At 39.1% G+C, this 25,092-nt stretch overlaps 2 protein-coding genes and 1 long non-coding RNA gene across 3 annotated transcripts; all 3 read left to right on the top strand.

Annotated features, from left to right (window-relative positions):
• Positions 1 to 227: 227 nt before the first annotated feature.
• On the top strand, positions 228 to 4,169 carry LOC112056918 (U-scoloptoxin(16)-Er12a). Its single transcript, XM_024097404.2, has 3 exons — positions 228 to 693; positions 2,107 to 2,230; positions 3,761 to 4,169. The coding sequence occupies exons 1-3, from the start codon at positions 609 to 611 to the stop codon at positions 3,861 to 3,863; spliced, it is 312 nt and encodes a 103-aa protein (XP_023953172.2). The 5' UTR covers positions 228 to 608; the 3' UTR covers positions 3,864 to 4,169.
• A 4,511-nt stretch (positions 4,170 to 8,680) lies between these two features.
• On the top strand, positions 8,681 to 15,661 carry LOC112056915 (U-scoloptoxin(16)-Cw1a). Its single transcript, XM_052891643.1, has 3 exons — positions 8,681 to 8,826; positions 14,136 to 14,256; positions 15,454 to 15,661. Exons 1-3 carry the CDS (start codon positions 8,733 to 8,735, stop codon positions 15,581 to 15,583), a joined length of 345 nt encoding a protein of 114 aa, XP_052747603.1. The 5' UTR covers positions 8,681 to 8,732; the 3' UTR covers positions 15,584 to 15,661.
• A 3,900-nt stretch (positions 15,662 to 19,561) lies between these two features.
• LOC128198051 (uncharacterized) lies at positions 19,562 to 21,176 on the top strand. The gene is made up of 2 exons (XR_008250792.1): positions 19,562 to 19,771; positions 20,969 to 21,176. It is a non-coding gene; the product is annotated as an uncharacterized LOC128198051 (long non-coding RNA).
• Positions 21,177 to 25,092: the final 3,916 nt, after the last annotated feature.

Raw genomic sequence — 25,092 nt, 5'->3', positions numbered from 1 at the left:
GTCCAAACAAACTAAGCGAACAGTACCTACTTGTAGAGCTTACTGTGCCGTAGGAGACTAACCACACCACACATATCTCACACCACCACTAATGTTAGTGTCCCACGGTAAACATTAACATTCATCATTATCAACCCATATTCGGCTCACTTCTGAGCTCGAGTCTCCTCTCAGAATGAGAGGGTTAGGCCAATAGTCCACCACGCTGGCCCAATGCGGATTGGCAGACTTCACACACGCAGAGAATTATGAAAGTTCTCTGGTATACAGGTTTCCTCACGATGTTTTTCCTTCACCGTTTAAGACACATGATATTTAATTTCTTAAAATGCACACAACTGAAAAGTTGGAGGTGCACGCCCAGGACCGGATTCGAACCCACACCCTCCGGAATCGGAGGCAGAGGTCATATTGTCGTACCCACTCCTAACAGAGACTTTCCGACTAATTGAAGTAGAACGACTATAATGGTCTTATTATTAAAAATATATATTATCACTGGACAACAAGCCTAAACATTAAGGCATATTTATATTACTCTGATAACAAAGTTCAGATGGGCAGGTATAAAAAGACAGATCTTTTACATAGACTATCACTCGTGCAACATGTTCAAGCAAGCGGTCGTGGTCCTGTCGCTGCTCTGCGTTGCTTTTGCAGCTGTAGCTGTGGAGGAGATACCTAATAAATTAGGTGAGAAAGAATACAATAAGGAACTTAAGCTAACTTCCTTTTTTTTTTTCTTCGGGGAGGAAAAAAATCCCTCCGGACTTTTGCCGGCTAGTCGTGCTCCGTGGTCAGCGCGGAACCGCTTAGCATTTCTTCACGCTGACCATGTTTTATATTTAGATCTCTCGCTTTTCTTCTGTCTCTTTTTTTTCTTTTCTTTTCATGGTGGCTCGGAGCATATGGGCATACTTTTGCCACTCTTCATCGCTCGACAGCATGCGGTAACTTGTCCTAATAACTATACAAATCATGCCCACGTGGAATGGTGGCAGGAATACCGGCATTTCCGCGCTGGACAGCCAGGCTGATCCTTTGCGCAAAAAATGAGCCAACCCTTTTGTCACCAGTCGAGGCAACTAGCCGCGGTAAAATGATTCAGTAAAAGTTTTTGACACTGCGACTCCATGGCCTAAGGGTCTCCACGGCAAAAGATACATATATGTAACTCTCCGTCAGAGAGGCAACCTCAAGTATGAGCCACTTACGGGTTTTAGCTTTTTCTGCTGCGGCTCCCGGTCTGGATTCTGTCTCCCTAATATGACAGGGTGCTAATGTGTCAACGCATGTAGCGTCCCACATTAGGGCCCGCCCAATTCCCAGAGAACCAGAGTAATCAATTATTTTATGGTGAAGCCGCCAACTCGCAGTCAGGTGGACCCGTTTGGATGATGTTTTTTAAGGTTCCGTAGTCCACAAGGAACCGTTATAGTTTCGCCATGTCCGACTGTCTGTCCATTCTTTAGCCCAGTGATTAAGCCCATGGTTTAGCTCAGAGATTATCACTAATATAGAAAGCTGTAATTTAGCATGAGTGTGAACAATAAATGTGAACGAAATCGTAAAATAAAAAGTTTCAAGACTGCTTCAATACCTTTATTTAACTTTTTGAAGTATTCAATTCCTTTTTGAAATTCATTCGAAAGATATCAAAGTTTAAAAATGTAAGTATTTTAAAAAAGTTGGGAAGTCGCCGCTCAACTCTAGAACGGCTGGACCGACGAAAATTATTGGGAGGTAGCTTAGAACCAGGAGACGGGCACAGGATACTTAGGGCAGGGGTAGAGTAGGAGTAGGTAGGGTAGAATAGAATGGGGGTATCGCATATTTAGCTTACAGGTAGAATAGGATAAGGATAGATTAGGGACGAAGTGCACATATGTCAAAACGAAGGTTGACCAAATCCGTTAGTAATAATATGAATAAGTCGTCTATAGCTTGGCAAGTTGATGACACTCCCATGATATGCGGGTGACGAGGGGGAAGGACTGCGCGGGTATGAAGTCGTGCGTGCGGGCCATCGCTACCCCCCTCCCGGCCAACGAATTTGCCAAGTTATAAATGAATTTTCAGGTAAAGTATATTCTATTATATTTCCAGGGGAGAAAGAAGGTTGTCACGATCATGATAAGGGCGAGCTGGTCCCGTTCGGAACATGGGTGACGAGTACTACCGGCTGTGCAGAGTTCCAATGTGAAAGGGATGGCTCCTGGAGGGGGCTGGGGTAAGCTTTTGTAACTTTATACGTACCTACCCTCTTAAGAAGACTTAGAAGTGGATTAAATTAAAACACCGGCCTATAGCTTGGCAACTTCGTTCGTAACAATCCCGATGGTCCGCGTGGGCCGGGGGGCGTGTAGCGATTAATGGCACGACTGATGCGCCTCACTTCCCGCACGCACGATTTCACACCCGCGCAGTATTTTCCCCCGTCGCCCGCATATAATGGGAGTGTCATCAACGAACTTGCCAAACTATAGTGCGTATCCGGTCACGAGCTGTGTAGGGTTCCGTAGATTAAATGAACACTTTTAACTCTTATCTTGCAAAAATACTTACCGATAGCGATACATTCTATCACTACAGTCGAGAAAAAAATCATCCTCACTTTATATGTGGAGAAGGAAGCACAAAAGTGTTTCTTTTTAATTATTAAGTACTTATAAAATTATTTTTATTATTTTTAACATTATAACACTAACATTATAAAGGCAAAAGTTTGTGTAAATGTGTAAGTATGTTCGTTCCTCTTTTACGCTGCGGCTACTGAAGCGATTTTGGTTGAAATTTGGAATGGAAATAGATTTAACTCTGGATTAACACATAGGCTAGTTTACATCCCGGAAAAATCCATAGTTCTCGCAGGATTTGTGAAAAACTGAATTCCACGCGGACGAAGTCGCGAAGTCACACAAACTTTCGCCTTTAGTTAATTAGTAGGATACATAAAACATGCAATGCAAAAAGAAAAATAAATATAATAAATAAGTAGCCAGAGTGAGTGAAACACTAACAACAATTACGTAAATTAATATAATAATCAATAATTCTCAATAAAAAAATACTTCATCTTATTTCTTTAGTTTTTGTGAACAGTTTTTAAAATATTTAAAAACATAAGACGCCATTTTTCTTGAATAACATTGAAAATTACTGATGCGACGGTTCGTGTCGTACTGACTCGCGAATGTATTAGTTTTTGAATTTTGTATTCGGAGCGGCTACGACACCGTCGTGTTCCGTATATTATCCATCCATCCATCAGTATCATCATCATCATCATCATCATATCAGCCAATGGACGTCCACTGCAGGACATAGGCCTTTTGTAAGGACTTCCAAACATCACAATACTGAGCCACCTGCATCCAGCGAATCCCTGCGACTCGCTTGATGTCGTCAGTCCACCTGGTTGGGAGTCGGCCAACACTGCGCTTACTAGTGCGCCATTCCAGCACTTTGGGACCCCAACGTCCATCGGCTCTCCGAACTATGTGCCCCGCCCATTGCCACTTCAGCTTCGCAGCTCGTTAAGCTATGTCGGTGACTTTGGTTCTTCTGCGGATCTCCTCATTTCTGATTCGATCACGCAGAGATACTCCTAACATAGCTCGTTCCATCAGTATATTATTGATTAATACAGATTAATCTTGAATCAATATATTTATATTTAGAGCACAAGTTCTAAATATAAATATATTGATTCAAGAGTATCAAAGATCAAAGTTTGTTTTTAAAGAGTCCTGTTTTTCAGATGCCCCAGTGTAGCAGCAATGCCTCCATGCTACGTCGAGGAGGACCCCTCCCGCCCTTTCCCTGATTGCTGTCCTACAGCACGGTGCCCGGGCGATAACTGAGACTATCTAATGCTAACGTCATACTATTATGTAAATCATATTTCCCTGGTACCTCAACGCATTCACACCAACGATATTTTAAGCGATATTTTAGATATGTTACGTGCTTACAAAATCACGGCAAATAGTGATCTGAATTAAGCTATTTCACACATGCACAGTTTTGCACACACTTGCACATACTTACATTATACAGGATGTTCCATAATTAATGGAAAAAACAAATTGTAGATACAGCATCTAATTATCTCGGTGGCGTAGCATTAAAAAAACTGATTCAAGGAAGAAAAATTTTTAAAATCCGAAAAAGAAAAATAATTGGATCACCCTTAAGAATTTAGAAAACTATTCAAATTAGTTTTAGATTATTAAGTGGTGTATATACCACTTGCATATTATCCATTAGTTACGGGACACCCTGTATAACTAAAACAAACTACAAAACCTGTAAACTTCCTTCCTGAACACAGCTCTTTAATTGACTTGGTAGACAATATTTAGGTAATGTATTTTGTTTAAATATTCTTTCGTTTTTTATTAAGCGACCAAATGTAATTAAGTCAATTATTAGTATAAAATGTCGTTGAGGCTATGAATCTCTGATATGAACTGAAATGTGACTGAAATCTTACTCGTAGGTACATACAACAATACAGAAGCACAATATTTTCAATATGCAATAAGCATGTGGCGGCGTCAGGTAAAGATAATCAAGATAAACCTATAATTATGTCCATATAATGTTATTGTTCGAATTTTTAATATAATGTTTTAAAAAATCTCTTTGTCTTTTAATTTTTAACCGATTTCAAAAAAAAAAGGAGGTTCTCAATTCGATTCTATGTTTGTTTTGTATGTATATACAAAAAAAACTATGTATAGTATATATTTACTCGAAGACGCCTGGTCCGATTTGTATACACCTTTTCTATTTCCTAAGATGACTCCATCATCATTATGACAGGATCTGATGATTGGATCCTGGAGAAATCGAAGGGATCTTTCGAAAATCGTAAGTGCCTTGTACGCTTTCTTTAAATACTTTAAGCACTACAAAGCACTATAATTCAATGAAGGTCTGGAGTCGATCTGATGATGGAGCTAAAACACAGACGAGAGAACTCTGTAATGATTTCTTGCAATTACCTTATTTTTGGGATTGATTAATTTGTGTCGATGAGAAATTTAGATTTAGATGTGTTGTCTGGTGGTCTTTAGAGGTCTGGTGATGAAGATGAAGGACAGTTAATGGAACTCCTCCGCAGTTTATAGTAGCTTTTGTATTGACGAGAATTTTCCACCTAGATAGATGTAGATTATATTAAAAAATAACTTTAACCCTTTTAGGGTAGAATTTTGGGAAAATCTTGAATTACATTATTTTTCTGGTTTATACATCTACCAATTTTCACAAATGTTACTTGAAAAATAAAGAACTTTCCATACAAAATTTCTACCACAAATTCACTGCTTTCTGATTTTCATTTAGCAATACAAAGTATCCTATAACCCTCCCCTATAACCCTCGTCTAAAATCGTGCCAAGTTTCATTTGAATTCGTTTAGTAGTTTCAGCGTGACTGGTCACCAACAACACGAACAGATAGACAGACAAAAAATTTAAAAAAAATGGACCTGTTACAGTTTTATTATGAGTATATAAAGATCCTCAAAGCCATGAATACACTGAAGACCAAAGCTATGACCAATAGCAAGCAAGAGCCTATTATGATCAATGATGAACCGATTGAATATGTCAATGAATACATCTACTTAGGCCAGATAATCTCTCCTACAGATCTAACCACAAAAGAAATAGACAGACGCATTGGAAATGCTTGGAAACAGTTTTGGAGCCTGAAAGAAATAATGAAAAGTAAAGAAACAAACATTAAGATCAAACAGAAACTTTTTGACATCAGCATATTACCTATACTCACCTATGGATGCCAAACTTGGGCACTCAATAAGGCGCACATTAAGAAGCTGGAAACTTGCCAAAATTCTATGGGAAGGAGTATGTTAGGGAAAAGACTATCAGACAAAATAAGAACTGTGACCATAAAGAACACACAAAAACAAAAGATGTCACAAAAACAATAAAAACTTTAAAATGGAAATGGTCTGGACATACAATCAGAGGGAAGGAAAAATGGTCAAAATCCATAATCAACTGGTATACAAGCCACAAGAAAAGGAGAAAAGGTAGACCATCTAGACGATGGGCCGATGACATCAAAGCCGTGGCAGGTGGTACATGGACAAGAACTGCACAGGATAGAGAAAAATGGAGAAAGTTGGAGGAGGCCTTTGCAACAGTGGCATACAGACAGACAGAGGGATATTGATGCAAAATAAATAAGGCAAAATAAATAAATAAGTGTGTGTAAAATTAAATATAATATTTATGTTAAAAATGTCAGTAATAGAATAATTAAGATAGATAATAATTTTTAAACTGTAATACTGTCTGAATAAAAGGCTTTTATTATTATTATTATTATATAAAGATCTCACAGTAAGTAAGGACACTGCTTCAGCGAAATTCATAGACGTAGTGGGGGCACCTCCAGGGGATCGTATCAGGGTGAATGGTCCCCTGGGGGTGCCCCTGCAACGTCTGAGAATTCCACTGTTAGTCTTGCATGAGTGACACTTTCTGTGCCTACTAATATTAATGCCAGTTCCTACCGGTAGTAGCACATCAGTAGGTCAAACAAGCTACCTTTTCCTGTGCATGCCACTCAGTTATGGAATCATCATTATCAACCCATATTCGGCTCACTGCTGAGCTCGAGTCTCCTCTCAGAATGAGAGGGATTAGGCTAATAGTACACCACGCTGGCCCAATGCGGATTGGCAGACTTCACACACGCAGAGAATTAAGAACATTATCTGATATGCAGGTTTCCTCACGATGTTTTCCTTCACCGTTTCAGACACGTGATATTTAATTTCTTAAAATGCATACAAGGGAATGCACTCTCAATAAATATTCCACATTCCTAAACACTGGACATACTCAAAAACGTTGTGATCACATTATTTGACTCATCCTTTATTATTATACATTATTATTATAAACGCTAAAATTTCTATTGTTTGGATGCTTGTTACTCGCGTAACGTAACGTAACGCGTTAATGTTGCGACCACTGAACCTCACCATTATCAGCCGATGGACCTCCAAGAACAACGGTCTCGAGTCGCCAGCATCCAGCGGCTGCCTGCAACCCGCTTGATATCTTCGGTCCACCTAGTGAGGGGTCGATCAACATTGCACTTACAGGTGCGGGGTCGCCATTCCAGCACCTTGGGACCCCAACGTCCATCGGCTCTTCAAACTATGTGGCCTCCCCATTGCCACTACAGCTTCGCGACTAGCTGAGTTATGTCAGTGATTTTGGTTCGTCTACTGAACCTATTTAGATGAAATTTGGAATGTATACTAGTTACACAATAACTCAAATGATAATAGTTGAGGTTCACTAGATGAGAAATACATACGTCTATCACACTAATCACACTAATATTATAAAGGCGGAAGTTTGTGTGCAAGTGTGAAAGTGTGTAAGTATGTTTGTTCCTCTTTTACGCTGCGACTACGGAAGCGATTTGGCTGAAATTTGGAATGGAAATAGATTTTACTCTGGATTAACACATAGGCTACTTTTCATCCTGGAAAAATCCCGCGGGATTTGTGAAAAACTGAAATCCACGCGGACGAAGTTACTGAATATGGATAAATTTTTACGAAGTCGCGTTTAATACGAGTATGTGGAAGACACGTAGGTAGTTTTGTTTATTTAGGTAGATATTGAAGGTTTGGCAAATCGATTAAAGTAAAATTGTTAACATGCAAATCGCATGCGGATCTGTTTGGAAATATTCTATTAATTTTTATTATTTATGTTTTTACAAAATATATTCAAAAATAAGTTTTAAAATATCACTGTTGATTTAAAAGGTAATAATCATAAACATATATGCATATATTACCGGCAATGGTAGGTAGGTAGGTAATAAAATAAAATAAACACAAATTTGCCTGGAAAAAGAGTATCTAAGGGAGATCGATCATTATTCATTCATTAATGGGCCCAAATTTAATGAATGAACCGTTAAAACGTCCAAACTAGTATCATTTAATAAATAATAATATCAGCTTTAGACTGGTTTAATTTCAGTTTAATTGAAAGTTGTCATGATCAAGATAAATGTGCAATTATTTACATTATAAAATGAATGATTTCAAAAACACACACATTTCCAAAAAAAAATATACCTAATAATAAAAATATAGCAACTATCGATATTAATCATTTTAGTGATTTTGATAATAGGTATTATTAAATGAAGAATTTTTCTTTATTTTTTTTCTACAACCTGCACTGGGCCCAAATTGGTCGGTCTGCTTTAATTTTAATATTTACCAGCGGACGCCGTCAACGTACATTCAGTTATTCTCAAATCCCGTTGGAAGAATAGATTTTTCCGGGATAAAAAGTAGCCTAAATGTTGCCCAATAACAACTTCTATTTTCCAGTGAAAGTCTCATCAAAATCGGTTTACCTTTTCCGGTTATTAGCCAGGACAAAGATAGTTAAACAAAATTTACTTGCATTAACATTATTTTGAAATCACAGACACTTCAATTTTAATTACATGATGCCATAGAGTAACAGACAGTCATTACATTTAATTTCGCACACAGCTTCAGTGCTATCTTGTGTAAACATGAGAAAACAAAAGAAAAATATATAATACCACGTCATTTAATATTAGTTCTGCCACAAGGTCAGACTATTTTTATTAACTCCAATTATTTCTACATTTTGTTACAACTCAAATATATATTAATTTTATTAAAAATGTTGAAGGCAACGGTCGTGTTTTTGACTTGCGTTAGCGTTTCCTTCGCACAGGTGAGTTTGATGAAACTGGAGGAAAAGCCTATAGAATTTGGTAAGACAATTTGTCATTATTTGTAAACCTTTTGAATTATTCTTACAAAAAACTTGCTACTTAGCTGTTATAGTTTTCCTTATAATTAAAAATCAAACGAACTTACCAAAGTGAAGTTCGATGATAATTATGTGAGCAGCTTCATTCGACGCGATTTACAGGTTTACGTAGTGTAGTAGTGCCCCCACGCATTAGCCTTGCACGGATGTTTAAATTTGACTTCTTTTTAAAACTTTTTTACGTTACCCCCACCGTCGATACCCCCACCGTCGATACCCCCGCCGCCATTGCTGTCGGCCGGCTCGTGACTTCATTTCGTTAAAATTTAATTTATTTATTTATTTTGGAAACACTGCACATTTTTTTTTTTTTTTTTTAAGTAGGGAGGGTAATTTACTATATAGGGAGGGTGTATGTAAATCGCGTCGAATGAAGCTGCTCATATAATTATCATCGAACTTCACTTTGGTAAGTTCGTTTGATTTTTAATTATGTTTCGCAGCTTCATTCTTTGCGATTTACAGGTTTACGTAGTGTAGGATGTTTAGAGCAGAAATAAAATGTGCAAAGGATTCTTCCAAAATAAAAACAAGTAAGTATAGCATACATGAAGACATGCATGATCAGACTAGTGTGTATGTGTGTATACAAATGTGTATTATTTGGAAGAAAGGATACTTTTTGCGAATTACATCAATAACAACATCTTTATTGTAAAATTTTGCAAATACAGAGGAGGAATCAGTCCAGCCAGCTGTTTTGCGGATCAGATCAATGTTGAATCCAAGTCTGTTGGCTGTGGAAGATGCTGCGTGTCGCGTGCTATGTGCACTGAATATCGATGTGTCTATTCCGCTTTCACTTAGTGCGTCTTTGATCCAGTGACTAAGCATTTGTGCCGATACTTTTCAATACGGTTGCTTTGTACTTACAAATAAATAATAACTATTACGAAATGTTTCTGTTTTATTTAAGTATGTTTCTAAATAGCTTGCAGGGCAAATACAAATTAAGGTGGTTTCAAAAGTAGTTGTGATCTATTTATATTACAAGTTTTTATTTAAAGCGGGGATTTTTATAAGTATTTGATGACCGGGTTGTATAGTAATATTGAACAATTTTATAAGCGAAAAAATTTGAACACGATGCGCCGTAACCAAAGCCAAGAAAGTTTTTTTTTTTTTTTTTTTTTCTTTTTTTTTTTTTTTTGAAACTGTTTTTAAATCAAGACCTGTATTAGGCCATTTACTTGTTAAATGAAACAGAACAATATTAGGGTTCCATGATATGTTATAGTTAGGGTTTGTGGGTCTCAATTTGAAAACTCCTTTCATAAAGCGTTTGATTTCATTATTATTGATTTTATTGTCCAATAAAAGTGACAATGCAGACTTGTACGAGTTAATAGTACCATATTTAGCCCCTTTATCAAATGTTTCAGTAAGAAAATCAATGATAACTGATTCTGGCGCAGATGTATAATTACAACGGTGTTTATTACAAAAGAATCATCCAATTTTTCATACAACTATCATATTGCTTGTATGTTGAGTTTGATAATGATGTCAATATGATTTCAATAGATCTTGGTGCTAGGGTCTTATTTAATAGAACTTTCCGGAAAGCATTGCGACTACCAACTTTAGAGTCTTGTGAAGATTGTAATGGATTCTTAAAGTCAAGTTGATATCAGGTTCAAAAAACAATAAATCTGAAACTATCAACTCTTTGAATATAAGGAACCATATATTGTGTGGGCCAATATGGAACAACAACAACAATGCCCTCAGCTTTGTCGCTAACTACTTTTGCATAGTCTTAACATGTTATGAAAAAAAAAACGGTGGGAAATGATAAGGTATTTTTCTTTTCATGAAATTGTCAACGCATCCACTGCAAATGCATCTGGATCGTTTTTCCCTGTAACATAAACGGGACATCTGGCATTGCATTTATTAAATACGATATTATTTAGCTCCCATTTTGTATCACGAAATTCCTTTCGCGTAAGTGAATCGGCTTCATAATTGGACATTGTATTTATGTAGGGTGCAAATAAAATAAAACTATGACTTTAATACCATTTCCAGCAGGATCCAGATCTCGTTTGATGTGTTGTATGCTCCTTTTATATTAATGCAAGACATATTAGTTATATTATCCGATCTTAACAGAACCTTATTACTCTGGTTACTAGATTTGTATAACATTTAAAGGCTAAAAAACGCTGCTTTTAAATTCAAGCTCATTTATGTGCAACTTTCTTTAGAATTACAATATGCACCACAACCAGTTAAAGAGGAATCGCAAAAAACCACTATATCATAACGAATTTAACCGAATGAAGTAAATCCATGTTCAATATTTCTTAGCCACTAAAACATATCACTTCTCAAAATTGCGGGTAGTTTTATAATGTGGTCGTAACTGGTATTTTTAATAAACTTTGGTATTTAATAGTTTTCGAACTCTTTAGTATATAATCAAGAGTGTTGTGTAGCTGGACAAGCTGATACCAGATGACCTAAAAACCCTTGCGAATTCAGTTAATTTACATTTACATAAACAAAGGAAGGAGGTTAGAAAATTTCTTTAATTTTTGACGTTTATAATTTGTCATGTTTTTGGAATCAAATTCGAAACATAGAAACTTATATTTTTTGGAGCCAAAGAGCTTTTACGTGTGTTAACATTACCACTACATTCTGAGAAACTCCTACCTACACAAAAAATATCATCTAAGTATAACTGAGACAAAATGTTGTGGTGATCTCAATGACTTCATTGCTGGTTTACATAAAGTACATTAATGTGTTTAAATCGTAAGTACTTTTTGTGAGAATTGTGAATGGGTATACTAAAAAAAAAACAAATAATAATAAGCGTCTTTTAGATCTATAGATGCCATGTATCAATTTCTAGTGATTATTTTTAATGCCGGCTCGGTAGTCTTGCTTATTGAAATGTTTCGTATCTATAAGTTTATTTAAACATTTTAAATTTAGAATAAACCCTTTCTCACTATTCGGTTTAGGTAGGTAAATATAGTAGATACATTGTGAAATTGCATTTATATTCAACAAAGTTTTGATTGATTTTTAAAACTTAATATTCTCTTAAATTGATTGTTGATAAACATATGGACTATCTGTGCGGTATGGAGTCGCAGCAAATGGAATTTTATAACCACTGATCCAAAACAATATAGTTGTGTCATTTGTTATGCTTGTCCAGTTAGAGTAAAAATATTTGAGTCTGCCAGCGTAAGGTGGTACCTGTGTATTTATCTCCAGTAAGTCGTCCTGCGTGGAGGTAGCGGTGGCGGCGAGCGCCCCCGGTAGCTCCACTTCCGCGCACCGCTGTACGTCTGGCGTGCTGGCGGCGCTCGTGCTGTGCTTGAGTCAGCGACGCTTGCACTGTTCAATTTGTAGTCTTAAAACTTCACCGAATCGAAATTTGGCATCTCGTGGAGCTTCCGCTAATGGAAGATAACACTAAGTTTCTTCGTGTTTTTGTCTCGCACAAAATGCGGCACGCATCACTTAATGATTTAATCAATTTTTTCTTAGAGGTTTAATTTCAAACAATCATATCCATCGTGACAGCTAAAGCGGCTAACGCAATTCCAATTTGTTTTTGCATTAGAGACACGTCACGACGTATCATTGATTCATTTAAGGGTACTACTCTTGCTACCTGGTTGAGAGCTGGAGCTTGAAAAAGTTCGCAGTTGTTACTAAATACTCTTCAAAATGTTTATCTTTTTGGTTTTTGGTAAACCTTTACTCAAAATATGTTGTCATTGGCTAGCTATGTCTTTACGTATAGCTGGTCCAAGAGAGGTGTCTACCTTATTAGAAGCTGGAGACATTTTTCATCAGCGGGCCCATCTATTTCCTGGTCAGGCATTTCAGGTCCTTGCGCCGAACGCTCTGGTGACAAACATGTTGGCGAAAGACGCGCTGGCGACGACGGTACCGCTGATGTCGACGAGGGTCCTCGTCAAACAATGATGGTCGGCAATAACATTTTTTTTTTTTGCATGGTTTTAAAATCCTCCTAGGCGGTGATGCGCCACTGTCTGGTGAATCTGAACGCACACGCGATGCACCTTGGCCACGTGTGTTGGCTGGTGGAGATTTTTTGTCGCACACGCGACTTACCTTTGCTACGTATGTTGGCAGGTGGAGATTTTTGTCGCACACGCGACTCGCCTTTGCCACGTATGTTGGCAGGTGGAGATTTTTGTCGCACACGCGACTCACCTTTGCCACGTATGTTGGCAGGTGGAGACTTTTGTCGCACACGCGACTCACCTTTGCCACGTATGTTGGCAGGTGGAGACTTTTGTCGCACACGCGACTCACCTTTGCCACGTGTGTTGGCAGGTGAAGATTTTATGTCGCACACGCGACTCACCTTTGCCACGTGTGTTGGCAGGTGAAGATTTATGTCGCACACGCGACTCACCTTTGCCATGTGTGATGGCAGGTGGAGATTTTTGTCGCACTCGCGACAAAGACGTATTACGTGTGCACGCAATACGTGTTAAATTATTTCTTGATCCTGATAACACCATGACTCGATTTCGTCTTCCTCCGATCCTCCGATGAAGAATAAATTACACGATGTCTTTTTTTCTCCATTTTTCAAGTACGTGCGAAGGCTTGAGCACGGAAACACAGAATGAAGTCACGAGCCGGCCGACAGCAATGGCGGCGGGGGTATCGACGGTGGGGGTATCGACGGTGGGGGTAACGTAAAAAAGTTTTAAAAAGAAGTCAAATTTAAACATCCGTGCAAGGCTAATGCGTGGGGGCACTACTACACTACGTAAACCTGTAAATCGCAAAGAATGAAGCTGCGAAACATAATCTATACTAATTTAGATAGCTGAAGAGTTTGTTTGTTTGATTGAATGCGCTAATCTCAGGAATTCTTTCAGTGTTAGATAGCCCATTTATCGAGGAAGGCTATAGGCTATATATTATACCCGTTTTCCTACGGGAACGGGTACCACGCAGGTAAAACCACGCGGCGTCAGCTAGTTTCTTTATGTATCCTACTCTCGTGAATTTTTTCACGTATCCATAGACAACTGTTTAGCCGGTAAAGGGGGGGGGGGGGGGGGTGTCACTTGACTCTAACAAAAATTAACTCTTAAACGCTCAATATTATAGAACCCTCAGAAATTTCAAAGACCTATTCAACGATACCCCACACTATGAAATAAACGCGTAAAAAAATTCATCACCACTGTACATGTAGGGGAGGTTTCCACTTCAATTCCTTTTTGTTATTTTTTCCAGCAAATAAGCAAGGATGTTATATTTCGGATCTTAAAGATGTAATACCGTTCGGCGAAGGAGAACCCTCGAAAACCGCCTGCCAGCGATATAACTGCAGAGAGGACTTTGTGCAAATAGTAGGGTAAGTGTTCCAAAACCTCCTGCCAGAGATGTAACCGCCGGGAGGACTTTGTGCAAATACTTGGGTAAGTGTTCTAAAACCTCCTGCCAGCGATATAACTGCAGGGAGGACTTTGTGCAAATACTTGGGTAACTGTTCCAAAACCTCCTGCCAGCGATATAACTGCAGGGAGGACTTTGTGCAAATACTTGGGTAACTGTTCCAAAACCTCCTGCCAGCGATATAACTGCAGGGAGGACTTTGTGCAAATAGTAGGGTAGGGTAAGTGTTCCAAAACCTCTTGCCAGCGATATAACTGCAGGACTTTGTGCAAATAATAGGGTGAGTATTTCAAAACCTCCTGCTAGAGATATAATTGTAAGCAGCACTCCTCATTATTAGCCTATTTATAAATGGCTCATTGCAAAACCAAGGCGAATTTGAAGTTTAGATCCACCACACTGCTTCAGTACTGTTAACTAGCAGATGGGACCGACCGACATAACGCGCTCTCCAAAGCACGAGATATAACACAAAATCAACTCTGGTCTAGCTTAATTTCCTGGAAGACAGAAAAAATCAAAATGTCAAAATCTTAAACCTTATGATTCAAACGCACGAGGCACTTAATTACTTTATCGTAATATTTTCTCACCTGCTATACTACAATACCCATTTTAAGAACCCTCTTCCTATAAGCAAATCGCTGGCTCATTCCTACACTGGTATGGCAAGCAGATCGCACACGACCACTCCAATCAAGCGCCGGTGATAGACTGTCTCATTGCCCCCACTACCAATGTACATGATATATTGTATGTAGTATTGCCAACATAGGGAATGCCAACAGAAGTTCTGCAACAAGTCCAGAGGAAGCTCGAATACCTGGGTCATTTAATGCGAAACTCCAAATATCACCTGCTCCAGCTTATTATCCAGGGAAAGATAAAGGGGAAACGAAGTCCTGGTCGTAGACGTACATCTTGGCTCAAGAACTTACGCCAATGGTTTAATATGAGTACCAGATCATCGCGCAGCAGTGAACAAAGTTAAATTAGCCTTAATGATTGCTGACGTCCGATAGGAGATGGCACTATCAGAAGAAGAAGATTGTAGGTATCTATTTAGTATACACAAACACTACATCCATAATAAACGATGATGGTCACAGTGTTATCTTCGCTGTACTCAGCAAAGCTTCATGTATACTGTTCACAGTTGCGGCGTAGCGGCAGCAGTGCCTCCATGCTACGTGACACAGGACCTGTCTCTGGTGCACCCAGCCTGCTGCCCCACCATCAAGTGCCCTAAAGAGGAAGAAGTAGAAGAGTGTGACGAAGAAGTCTGAACTTGATAAGTTCTTTAGTATCTTACTTCTATCACAGCTTCTATTTAGACCTGTCTTAAGTAAATGAAATAAATATTATTAGCATCCGTATTTTATTCTCGTTAAAAAAAACAGATACCTGTATTACAAAAAAAATATACTTTTTAGGGTTTTGTAGACAACAAGGAACCCTTAAGTTTTTTTTTTAAGTTTTTGACTACATTCTTGTACCTGGTGTTACCAACAAACAAACAAACCAAACAAACCAACCAAACAAACAAACAAACTTTTCAGCTTTATAATGTTAGTATAAATTAATAACATTATAAAAATTAAAAAAAGGATAAATAAATAAATGAGAGTAAAAAAAATATTGCACGAGTGCAACGCAGAGATGGGTGAAGATGTAGAAAAAAACAGTTTTTGATACTATTTACCTCAACGCAATACGCTGATAGAGAGATAGAAACGAATTCAGCGTGCTACCTGCCACAGCCACTAGGATCCAAACACCATAGTTGCAAACTGTGATTACGAGTAGGTCATCATCATTCGTCATCAACCCATATTCGGCTCACTGCTGAGCTCGAGTCTCCTCTCAGAATGAGAGGGGTTAGGCCAATAGTCCACCACGCTGGCCCAATGCGGATTGGCAGACTTCACACACGCAGATAATTAAGATAATTCTTTGGTATGCAGGTTTCCTCACGATGTTTTCCTTCACCGATTGAGACACGTGATATTTAATTTCTTAAAATGCACACAACTGAAAAGTTGGAGGTGCATGCCCCGGACCGTATTCGAACCCACACCCTCCGGAATGGGAGGCAGATGTCATATCCACTGAGCTATCACGGCTCTCATCAACCCATATTCACTGCTGAGCACGACTCTCCTCTCAGAAAGAGAGGAATCAGGCTAATAGTCCACCATGCAGACTTCATAGAGAATTAAGAAAATTCTCAGGTATGCAAGTTTTTTCACGACGTTTGGGACACGTGATATTTAACTGCACATAACTGAAACGTTGGAGGTGTATGCCCCAGATCGGATTCGAACCTACGCCTTCCGAATCGAAGGCAAAGGTCCACTGGGCTATCATGGCTCACTTTAAATTATGGTTAACACGTTCGTTGCTGTACGAGGTCAATTGACCTTGTACGTCTAGCGTGTTCAAGAGTTACGCGGTTGATTGACCTCGTACCGAACTACGCAAAGTTTTAGTATGACTTCAAAAAACTTCGTGCCGCACCAGAGGAAAGTACAGAAAAATCAGTGCCGCAGCGAACGTGTTATAGCATCAGCTGATAAAACAAACGTCAGCTTTCATAAGATGAAAAATCCTCACAAGCTTTTGGGACAACCTTCTAAGAAGTGGATAATTTAAATGTCAAAAAATAACAGATAAATCCGAAATACTCAAGTAATATATTTACTGTTGCGTATAACAGCTGTTATCGCAAATACTTATTACTTGTGTGATAACCTCGGCTTAGTCCGAAACAATTAACGACGAAAATTAAACCATAACAAATTATCACTCCACACTTTAAAATGGTTTAATCGTTTGAGGAAAAAAAACATACATACAGCCGAACGTAGAACCTCCTCCTTTTTGGAAGTCGGTTAAAAATATTGTATCTCTTTGGCAATATGAACATATTTGTTTTACAAATACTGTGAAAAATTCAACTGTCTTAAGGCCGACAGACAACCCACAACCTCTCACCACTGTAGTTTGGTAATGGTGAAAGAATATCAAAATCGGTCAAGTAGTTTATGGGATCAATCATAACCAACAAACAAATGATAAAATCTTATCTCTTTCTAGTTTAACTTTAGGTAAAAGCGTTCTGATTTAAATTACTGATATTAATTATTGAGCCATGATAGCCCAGTGAATATGTAATAACCTCTGTCTCCTATTCCGAAGGGCCTAGGTTCGAATCCGGCCTGGGGCGTGTACCATTCAGTTAAGTGCATTTGAGGAATTAAATATCGTGTCTCAAACGGTGAAGGAAAAACATATCATACAAAGGATTAAACTGGTAAATTAATCTACGGAACCCTACACTGCGCGTGGCTCGACACGCACTTAGCCGTTTTTTATATTTACGATCATCTAACATGATTATTTCGACGAAATTGGCGTGCTGGCGGCGCTCGTGCTGTGCTTGAGTCAGCGACGCTTGCACTGTTCAATTTGTAGTCTTAAAACTTCACCGAATCGAAATTTGGCATCTCGTGGAGCTTCCGCTAATGGAAGATAACACTAAGTTTCTTCGTGTTTTTGTCTCGCACAAAATGCGGCACGCATCACTTAATGATTTAATCAATTTTTTCTTAGAGGTTTAATTTCAAACAATCATATCCATCGTGACAGCTAAAGCGGCTAACGCAATTCCAATTTGTTTTTGCATTAGAGACACGTCACGACGTATCATTGATTCATTTAAGGGTACTACTCTTGCTACCTGGTTGAGAGCTGGAGCTTGAAAAAGTTCGCAGTTGTTACTAAATACTCTTCAAAATGTTTATCTTTTTGGTTTTTGGTAAACCTTTACTCAAAATATGTTGTCATTGGCTAGCTATGTCTTTACGTATAGCTGGTCCAAGAGAGGTGTCTACCTTATTAGAAGCTGGAGACATTTTTCATCAGCGGGCCCATCTATTTCCTGGTCAGGCATTTCAGGTCCTTGCGCCGAACGCTCTGGTGACAAACATGTTGGCGAAAGACGCGCTGGCGACGACGGTACCGCTGATGTCGACGAGGGTCCTCGTCAAACAATGATGGTCGGCAATAACATTTTTTTTTTTTGCATGGTTTTAAAATCCTCCTAGGCGGTGATGCGCCACTGTCTGGTGAATCTGAACGCACACGCGATGCACCTTGGCCACGTGTGTTGGCTGGTGGAGATTTTTTGTCGCACACGCGACTTACCTTTGCTACGTATGTTGGCAGGTGGAGATTTTTGTCGCACACGCGACTCGCCTTTGCCACGTATGTTGGCAGGTGGAGATTTTTGTCGCACACGCGACTCACCTTTGCCACGTATGTTGGCAGGTGGAGACTTTTGTCGCACACGCGACTCACCTTTGCCACGTATGTTGGCAGGTGGAGACTTTTGTCGCACACGCGACTCACCTTTGCCACGTGTGTTGGCAGGTGAAGATTTTATGTCGCACACGCGACTCACCTTTGCCACGTGTGTTGGCAGGTGAAGATTTATGTCGCACACGCGACTCACCTTTGCCATGTGTGATGGCAGGTGGAGATTTTTGTCGCACTCGCGACAAAGACGTATTACGTGTGCACGCAATACGTGTTAAATTATTTCTTGATCCTGATAACACCATGACTCGATTTCGTCTTCCTCCGATCCTCCGATGAAGAATAAATTACACGATGTCTTTTTTTCTCCATTTTTCAAGTACGTGCGAAGGCTTGAGCACGGAAACACAGAATGAAGTCACGAGCCGGCCGACAGCAATGGCGGCGGGGGTATCGACGGTGGGGGTATCGACGGTGGGGGTAACGTAAAAAAGTTTTAAAAAGAAGTCAAATTTAAACATCCGTGCAAGGCTAATGCGTGGGGGCACTACTACACTACGTAAACCTGTAAATCGCAAAGAATGAAGCTGCGAAACATAATCTATACTAATTTAGATAGCTGAAGAGTTTGTTTGTTTGATTGAATGCGCTAATCTCAGGAATTCTTTCAGTGTTAGATAGCCCATTTATCGAGGAAGGCTATAGGCTATATATTATACCCGTTTTCCTACGGGAACGGGTACCACGCAGGTAAAACCACGCGGCGTCAGCTAGTTTCTTTATGTATCCTACTCTCGTGAATTTTTTCACGTATCCATAGACAACTGTTTAGCCGGTAAAGGGGGGGGGGGGGGGGGGTGTCACTTGACTCTAACAAAAATTAACTCTTAAACGCTCAATATTATAGAACCCTCAGAAATTTCAAAGACCTATTCAACGATACCCCACACTATGAAATAAACGCGTAAAAAAATTCATCACCACTGTACATGTAGGGGAGGTTTCCACTTCAATTCCTTTTTGTTATTTTTTCCAGCAAATAAGCAAGGATGTTATATTTCGGATCTTAAAGATGTAATACCGTTCGGCGAAGGAGAACCCTCGAAAACCGCCTGCCAGCGATATAACTGCAGAGAGGACTTTGTGCAAATAGTAGGGTAAGTGTTCCAAAACCTCCTGCCAGAGATGTAACCGCCGGGAGGACTTTGTGCAAATACTTGGGTAAGTGTTCTAAAACCTCCTGCCAGCGATATAACTGCAGGGAGGACTTTGTGCAAATACTTGGGTAACTGTTCCAAAACCTCCTGCCAGCGATATAACTGCAGGGAGGACTTTGTGCAAATACTTGGGTAACTGTTCCAAAACCTCCTGCCAGCGATATAACTGCAGGGAGGACTTTGTGCAAATAGTAGGGTAGGGTAAGTGTTCCAAAACCTCTTGCCAGCGATATAACTGCAGGACTTTGTGCAAATAATAGGGTGAGTATTTCAAAACCTCCTGCTAGAGATATAATTGTAAGCAGCACTCCTCATTATTAGCCTATTTATAAATGGCTCATTGCAAAACCAAGGCGAATTTGAAGTTTAGATCCACCACACTGCTTCAGTACTGTTAACTAGCAGATGGGACCGACCGACATAACGCGCTCTCCAAAGCACGAGATATAACACAAAATCAACTCTGGTCTAGCTTAATTTCCTGGAAGACAGAAAAAATCAAAATGTCAAAATCTTAAACCTTATGATTCAAACGCACGAGGCACTTAATTACTTTATCGTAATATTTTCTCACCTGCTATACTACAATACCCATTTTAAGAACCCTCTTCCTATAAGCAAATCGCTGGCTCATTCCTACACTGGTATGGCAAGCAGATCGCACACGACCACTCCAATCAAGCGCCGGTGATAGACTGTCTCATTGCCCCCACTACCAATGTACATGATATATTGTATGTAGTATTGCCAACATAGGGAATGCCAACAGAAGTTCTGCAACAAGTCCAGAGGAAGCTCGAATACCTGGGTCATTTAATGCGAAACTCCAAATATCACCTGCTCCAGCTTATTATCCAGGGAAAGATAAAGGGGAAACGAAGTCCTGGTCGTAGACGTACATCTTGGCTCAAGAACTTACGCCAATGGTTTAATATGAGTACCAGATCATCGCGCAGCAGTGAACAGAGTTAAATTAGCCTTAATGATTGCTGACGTCCGATAGGAGATGGCACTATCAGAAGAAGAAGATTGTAGGTATCTATTTAGTATACACAAACACTACATCCATAATAAACGATGATGGTCACAGTGTTATCTTCGCTGTACTCAGCAAAGCTTCATGTATACTGTTCACAGTTGCGGCGTAGCGGCAGCAGTGCCTCCATGCTACGTGACACAGGACCTGTCTCTGGTGCACCCAGCCTGCTGCCCCACCATCAAGTGCCCTAAAGAGGAAGAAGTAGAAGAGTGTGACGAAGAAGTCTGAACTTGATAAGTTCTTTAGTATCTTACTTCTATCACAGCTTCTATTTAGACCTGTCTTAAGTAAATGAAATAAATATTATTAGCATCCGTATTTTATTCTCGTTAAAAAAAACAGATACCTGTATTACAAAAAAAATATACTTTTTAGGGTTTTGTAGACAACAAGGAACCCTTAAGTTTTTTTTTTAAGTTTTTGACTACATTCTTGTACCTGGTGTTACCAACAAACAAACAAACCAAACAAACCAACCAAACAAACAAACAAACTTTTCAGCTTTATAATGTTAGTATAAATTAATAACATTATAAAAATTAAAAAAAGGATAAATAAATAAATGAGAGTAAAAAAAATATTGCACGAGTGCAACGCAGAGATGGGTGAAGATGTAGAAAAAAACAGTTTTTGATACTATTTACCTCAACGCAATACGCTGATAGAGAGATAGAAACGAATTCAGCGTGCTACCTGCCACAGCCACTAGGATCCAAACACCATAGTTGCAAACTGTGATTACGAGTAGGTCATCATCATTCGTCATCAACCCATATTCGGCTCACTGCTGAGCTCGAGTCTCCTCTCAGAATGAGAGGGGTTAGGCCAATAGTCCACCACGCTGGCCCAATGCGGATTGGCAGACTTCACACACGCAGATAATTAAGATAATTCTCTGGTATGCAGGTTTCCTCACGATGTTTTCCTTCACCGATTGAGACACGTGATATTTAATTTCTTAAAATGCACACAACTGAAAAGTTGGAGGTGCATGCCCCGGACCGTATTCGAACCCACACCCTCCGGAATGGGAGGCAGATGTCATATCCACTGAGCTATCACGGCTCTCATCAACCCATATTCACTGCTGAGCACGACTCTCCTCTCAGAAAGAGAGGAATCAGGCTAATAGTCCACCATGCAGACTTCATAGAGAATTAAGAAAATTCTCAGGTATGCAAGTTTTTTCACGACGTTTGGGACACGTGATATTTAACTGCACATAACTGAAACGTTGGAGGTGTATGCCCCAGATCGGATTCGAACCTACGCCTTCCGAATCGAAGGCAAAGGTCCACTGGGCTATCATGGCTCACTTTAAATTATGGTTAACACGTTCGTTGCTGTACGAGGTCAATTGACCTTGTACGTCTAGCGTGTTCAAGAGTTACGAGGTTGATTGACCTCGTACCGAACTACGCAAAGTTTTAGTATGACTTCAAAAAACTTCGTGCCGCACCAGAGGAAAGTACAGAAAAATCAGTGCCGCAGCGAACGTGTTATAGCATCAGCTGATAAAACAAACGTCAGCTTTCATAAGATGAAAAATCCTCACAAGCTTTTGGGACAACCTTCTAAGAAGTGGATAATTTAAATGTCAAAAAATAACAGATAAATCCGAAATACTCAAGTAATATATTTACTGTTGCGTATAACAGCTGTTATCGCAAATACTTATTACTTGTGTGATAACCTCGGCTTAGTCCGAAACAATTAACGACGAAAATTAAACCATAACAAATTATCACTCCACACTTTAAAATGGTTTAATCGTTTGAGGAAAAAAAACATACATACAGCCGAACGTAGAACCTCCTCCTTTTTGGAAGTCGGTTAAAAATATTGTATCTCTTTGGCAATATGAACATATTTGTTTTACAAATACTGTGAAAAATTCAACTGTCTTAAGGCCGACAGACAACCCACAACCTCTCACCACTGTAGTTTGGTAATGGTGAAAGAATATCAAAATCGGTCAAGTAGTTTATGGGATCAATCATAACCAACAAACAAATGATAAAATCTTATCTCTTTCTAGTTTAACTTTAGGTAAAAGCGTTCTGATTTAAATTACTGATATTAATTATTGAGCCATGATAGCCCAGTGAATATGTAATAACCTCTGTCTCCTATTCCGAAGGGCCTAGGTTCGAATCCGGCCTGGGGCGTGTACCATTCAGTTAAGTGCATTTGAGGAATTAAATATCGTGTCTCAAACGGTGAAGGAAAAACATATCATACAAAGGATTAAACTGGTAAATTAATCTACGGAACCCTACACTGCGCGTGGCTCGACACGCACTTAGCCGTTTTTTATATTTACGATCATCTAACATGATTATTTCGACGAAATTACGAAAATAAAGGTTTTTCCGTCAAAATAACATTCCAACTTGCTATTATCATTACTATTTACTAATACTACTTTACGTCAAATGACGATGATTTTGCTATTTCGTTGAAATTACAATATTAGATGATTGCAAAAACGATACGATAAAAATCGAAGTAGTGACTCATTGTTTGAATGTTACATACATTATACTATTATGTGTTTAAAGAGCAGCGCCGGCCCGAAGTAAATTTTAGAATGGAGCGAGATCCGATTATGGCGCCTCTCCTGTTTGCGCCAGGCTCCTAATAATATTAGGGATGATGACAGTTTTTTAAATTGTATATAAATTAAGAGTATACTAATAGTAAAGCAATTTTGTAAAAGTAACAGGGTATCTGCGATCATTACTTTCGGAGCTACAGGGGTTTAAAGGGTCAGATTTGCGGTGCTGCCGCGGATCCCTGAAAAACGCCCCATACAACATGGCTCGAAAAAATGACGTCATAGGCAATGTAATGATCGTTAGATTTGTATGAGCGTTCAAACAAAATTACTAATATTTTTGTTATTTGTGCGTTTATCTTTATAGTTCATTTATTAAAAAATGTCACATTTAATGTAAGGAAGCTAAAACTGTATGAATTTTCATCTAATTACGATAAAAAAATTTTAATAGTTTTTGAAATTTTATAATTTGATTTATTTTGCAAATATCCAGACAATCTTTGCTTTTTATGTATAAATTAGTTAACATTGTTCCTATTTACCCAAATGTATCATAAAAATCAATATATTCAAACCTAGTCATCATCCCCATTGTGAGTCCAAAGTAAGTATGGAACGCGAAGATCTCGACCATACTCTGGAGTAACCAATTGAAAATTTAGGCGCAATACCGTTTACGGTAGACTAGGATTTTTGAAGTAGGTAATAGAATAACGATAACTTCTAAAATCAGACTCCCGGACACCGGATGGCGAAGTGATGTTCTTTACCATTTAGGTGCCCTCTAGAATTTGGGGCCTGGAGCGCCTGCTCCGTTCGTCGTATGGACGGGCCGGCCCTGTTAAAGAGTAACAAACATCCAAACTTACATCCATACAAACTTTCGCGTTAATAATATTAGTAGGATTAGCGAATATTTACGACTTCGACTGCGTAAAACCGATTTATCACAAATACCTCAGGAACCGACCACCCTGGAATATACCCTTGGCAGTATCTAAAAAATATTATTACGGTAAAAAGAAGATACCGTCTGTGGCCCAGTTTTACAAAGCCAATAATTGAGTTAGCCGAAGCACGATTCTGTGCCAAACAGTCGAATTATTGTGACATCGTGAACACAACCCGATGCATAACAAATATAGCTGCATACTCTTTTTTTTATTTTTTTATTCTTTACAATTTAGCCCTTGACTACAATCTCACCTGATGGTAAGTGATGATGCAATCTAAGATGGAAGCGGGGAAAAAACACTCTCTCTGAAACAAACGTGCTTCTCGTGACTAAAACTTTACTACTATATTAACTTTTTGACGGCCTCCGAGGCGCAGCGGTATGCGCGATAGATTTACAAAACGGAGGTCCTAGGTTCGATCCTCGGCTGGGCAGATTGAGATTTTCTTAATTGGTCCAGGTCTGGCTGGTGGGAGGCTTCGACCGTGCTAGTTACCACCCTACCGGCAAAGACGTACTGCCAAGCGATTTAGCGTTCCGGTACGATGCCGTGTAGAAACCGAAAGGGGTGTGGATTTTCATCATAACAAGTTAGCCCGCTTCCATCTTAGACTGTATCATCACTTACCATCAGGTGAGATTGTAGTCAAGGTCTAACTTGTAAAGAATAAAAAAAAAATACTGCATGCTGTCTCTCTGGAGCAAAC

The sequence above is a fragment of the Bicyclus anynana genome, chromosome 4 (assembly GCF_947172395.1).
Source record: "Bicyclus anynana chromosome 4, ilBicAnyn1.1, whole genome shotgun sequence".
Classification (NCBI taxonomy): domain Eukaryota; kingdom Metazoa; phylum Arthropoda; class Insecta; order Lepidoptera; family Nymphalidae; genus Bicyclus; species Bicyclus anynana.
The sequence above is the reverse complement of the archived record's forward strand: the minus strand, read 5'-3'. Positions and strand labels throughout refer to the sequence as shown.

Bases quoted from the DNA above. Each gene is read 5' to 3' on its own strand.
- LOC112056915 (XM_052891643.1), top strand. From the start codon at position 8,733: ATGTTGAAGGCAACGGTCGTGTTTTTGACTTGCGTTAGCGTTTCCTTC. The intron at 8,827-14,135 runs GTAAGACAATTT...TATTTTTTCCAG, and splicing joins GGAAAAGCCTATAGAATTTG to CAAATAAGCAAGGATGTTAT. The intron at 14,257-15,453 runs GTAAGTGTTCCA...TACTGTTCACAG, and splicing joins GACTTTGTGCAAATAGTAGG to TTGCGGCGTAGCGGCAGCAG.
- LOC112056918 (XM_024097404.2), top strand. From the start codon at position 609: ATGTTCAAGCAAGCGGTCGTGGTCCTGTCGCTGCTCTGCGTTGCTTTT. The intron at 694-2,106 runs GTGAGAAAGAAT...TTATATTTCCAG, and splicing joins GGAGATACCTAATAAATTAG to GGGAGAAAGAAGGTTGTCAC. The intron at 2,231-3,760 runs GTAAGCTTTTGT...CCTGTTTTTCAG, and splicing joins GGCTCCTGGAGGGGGCTGGG to ATGCCCCAGTGTAGCAGCAA.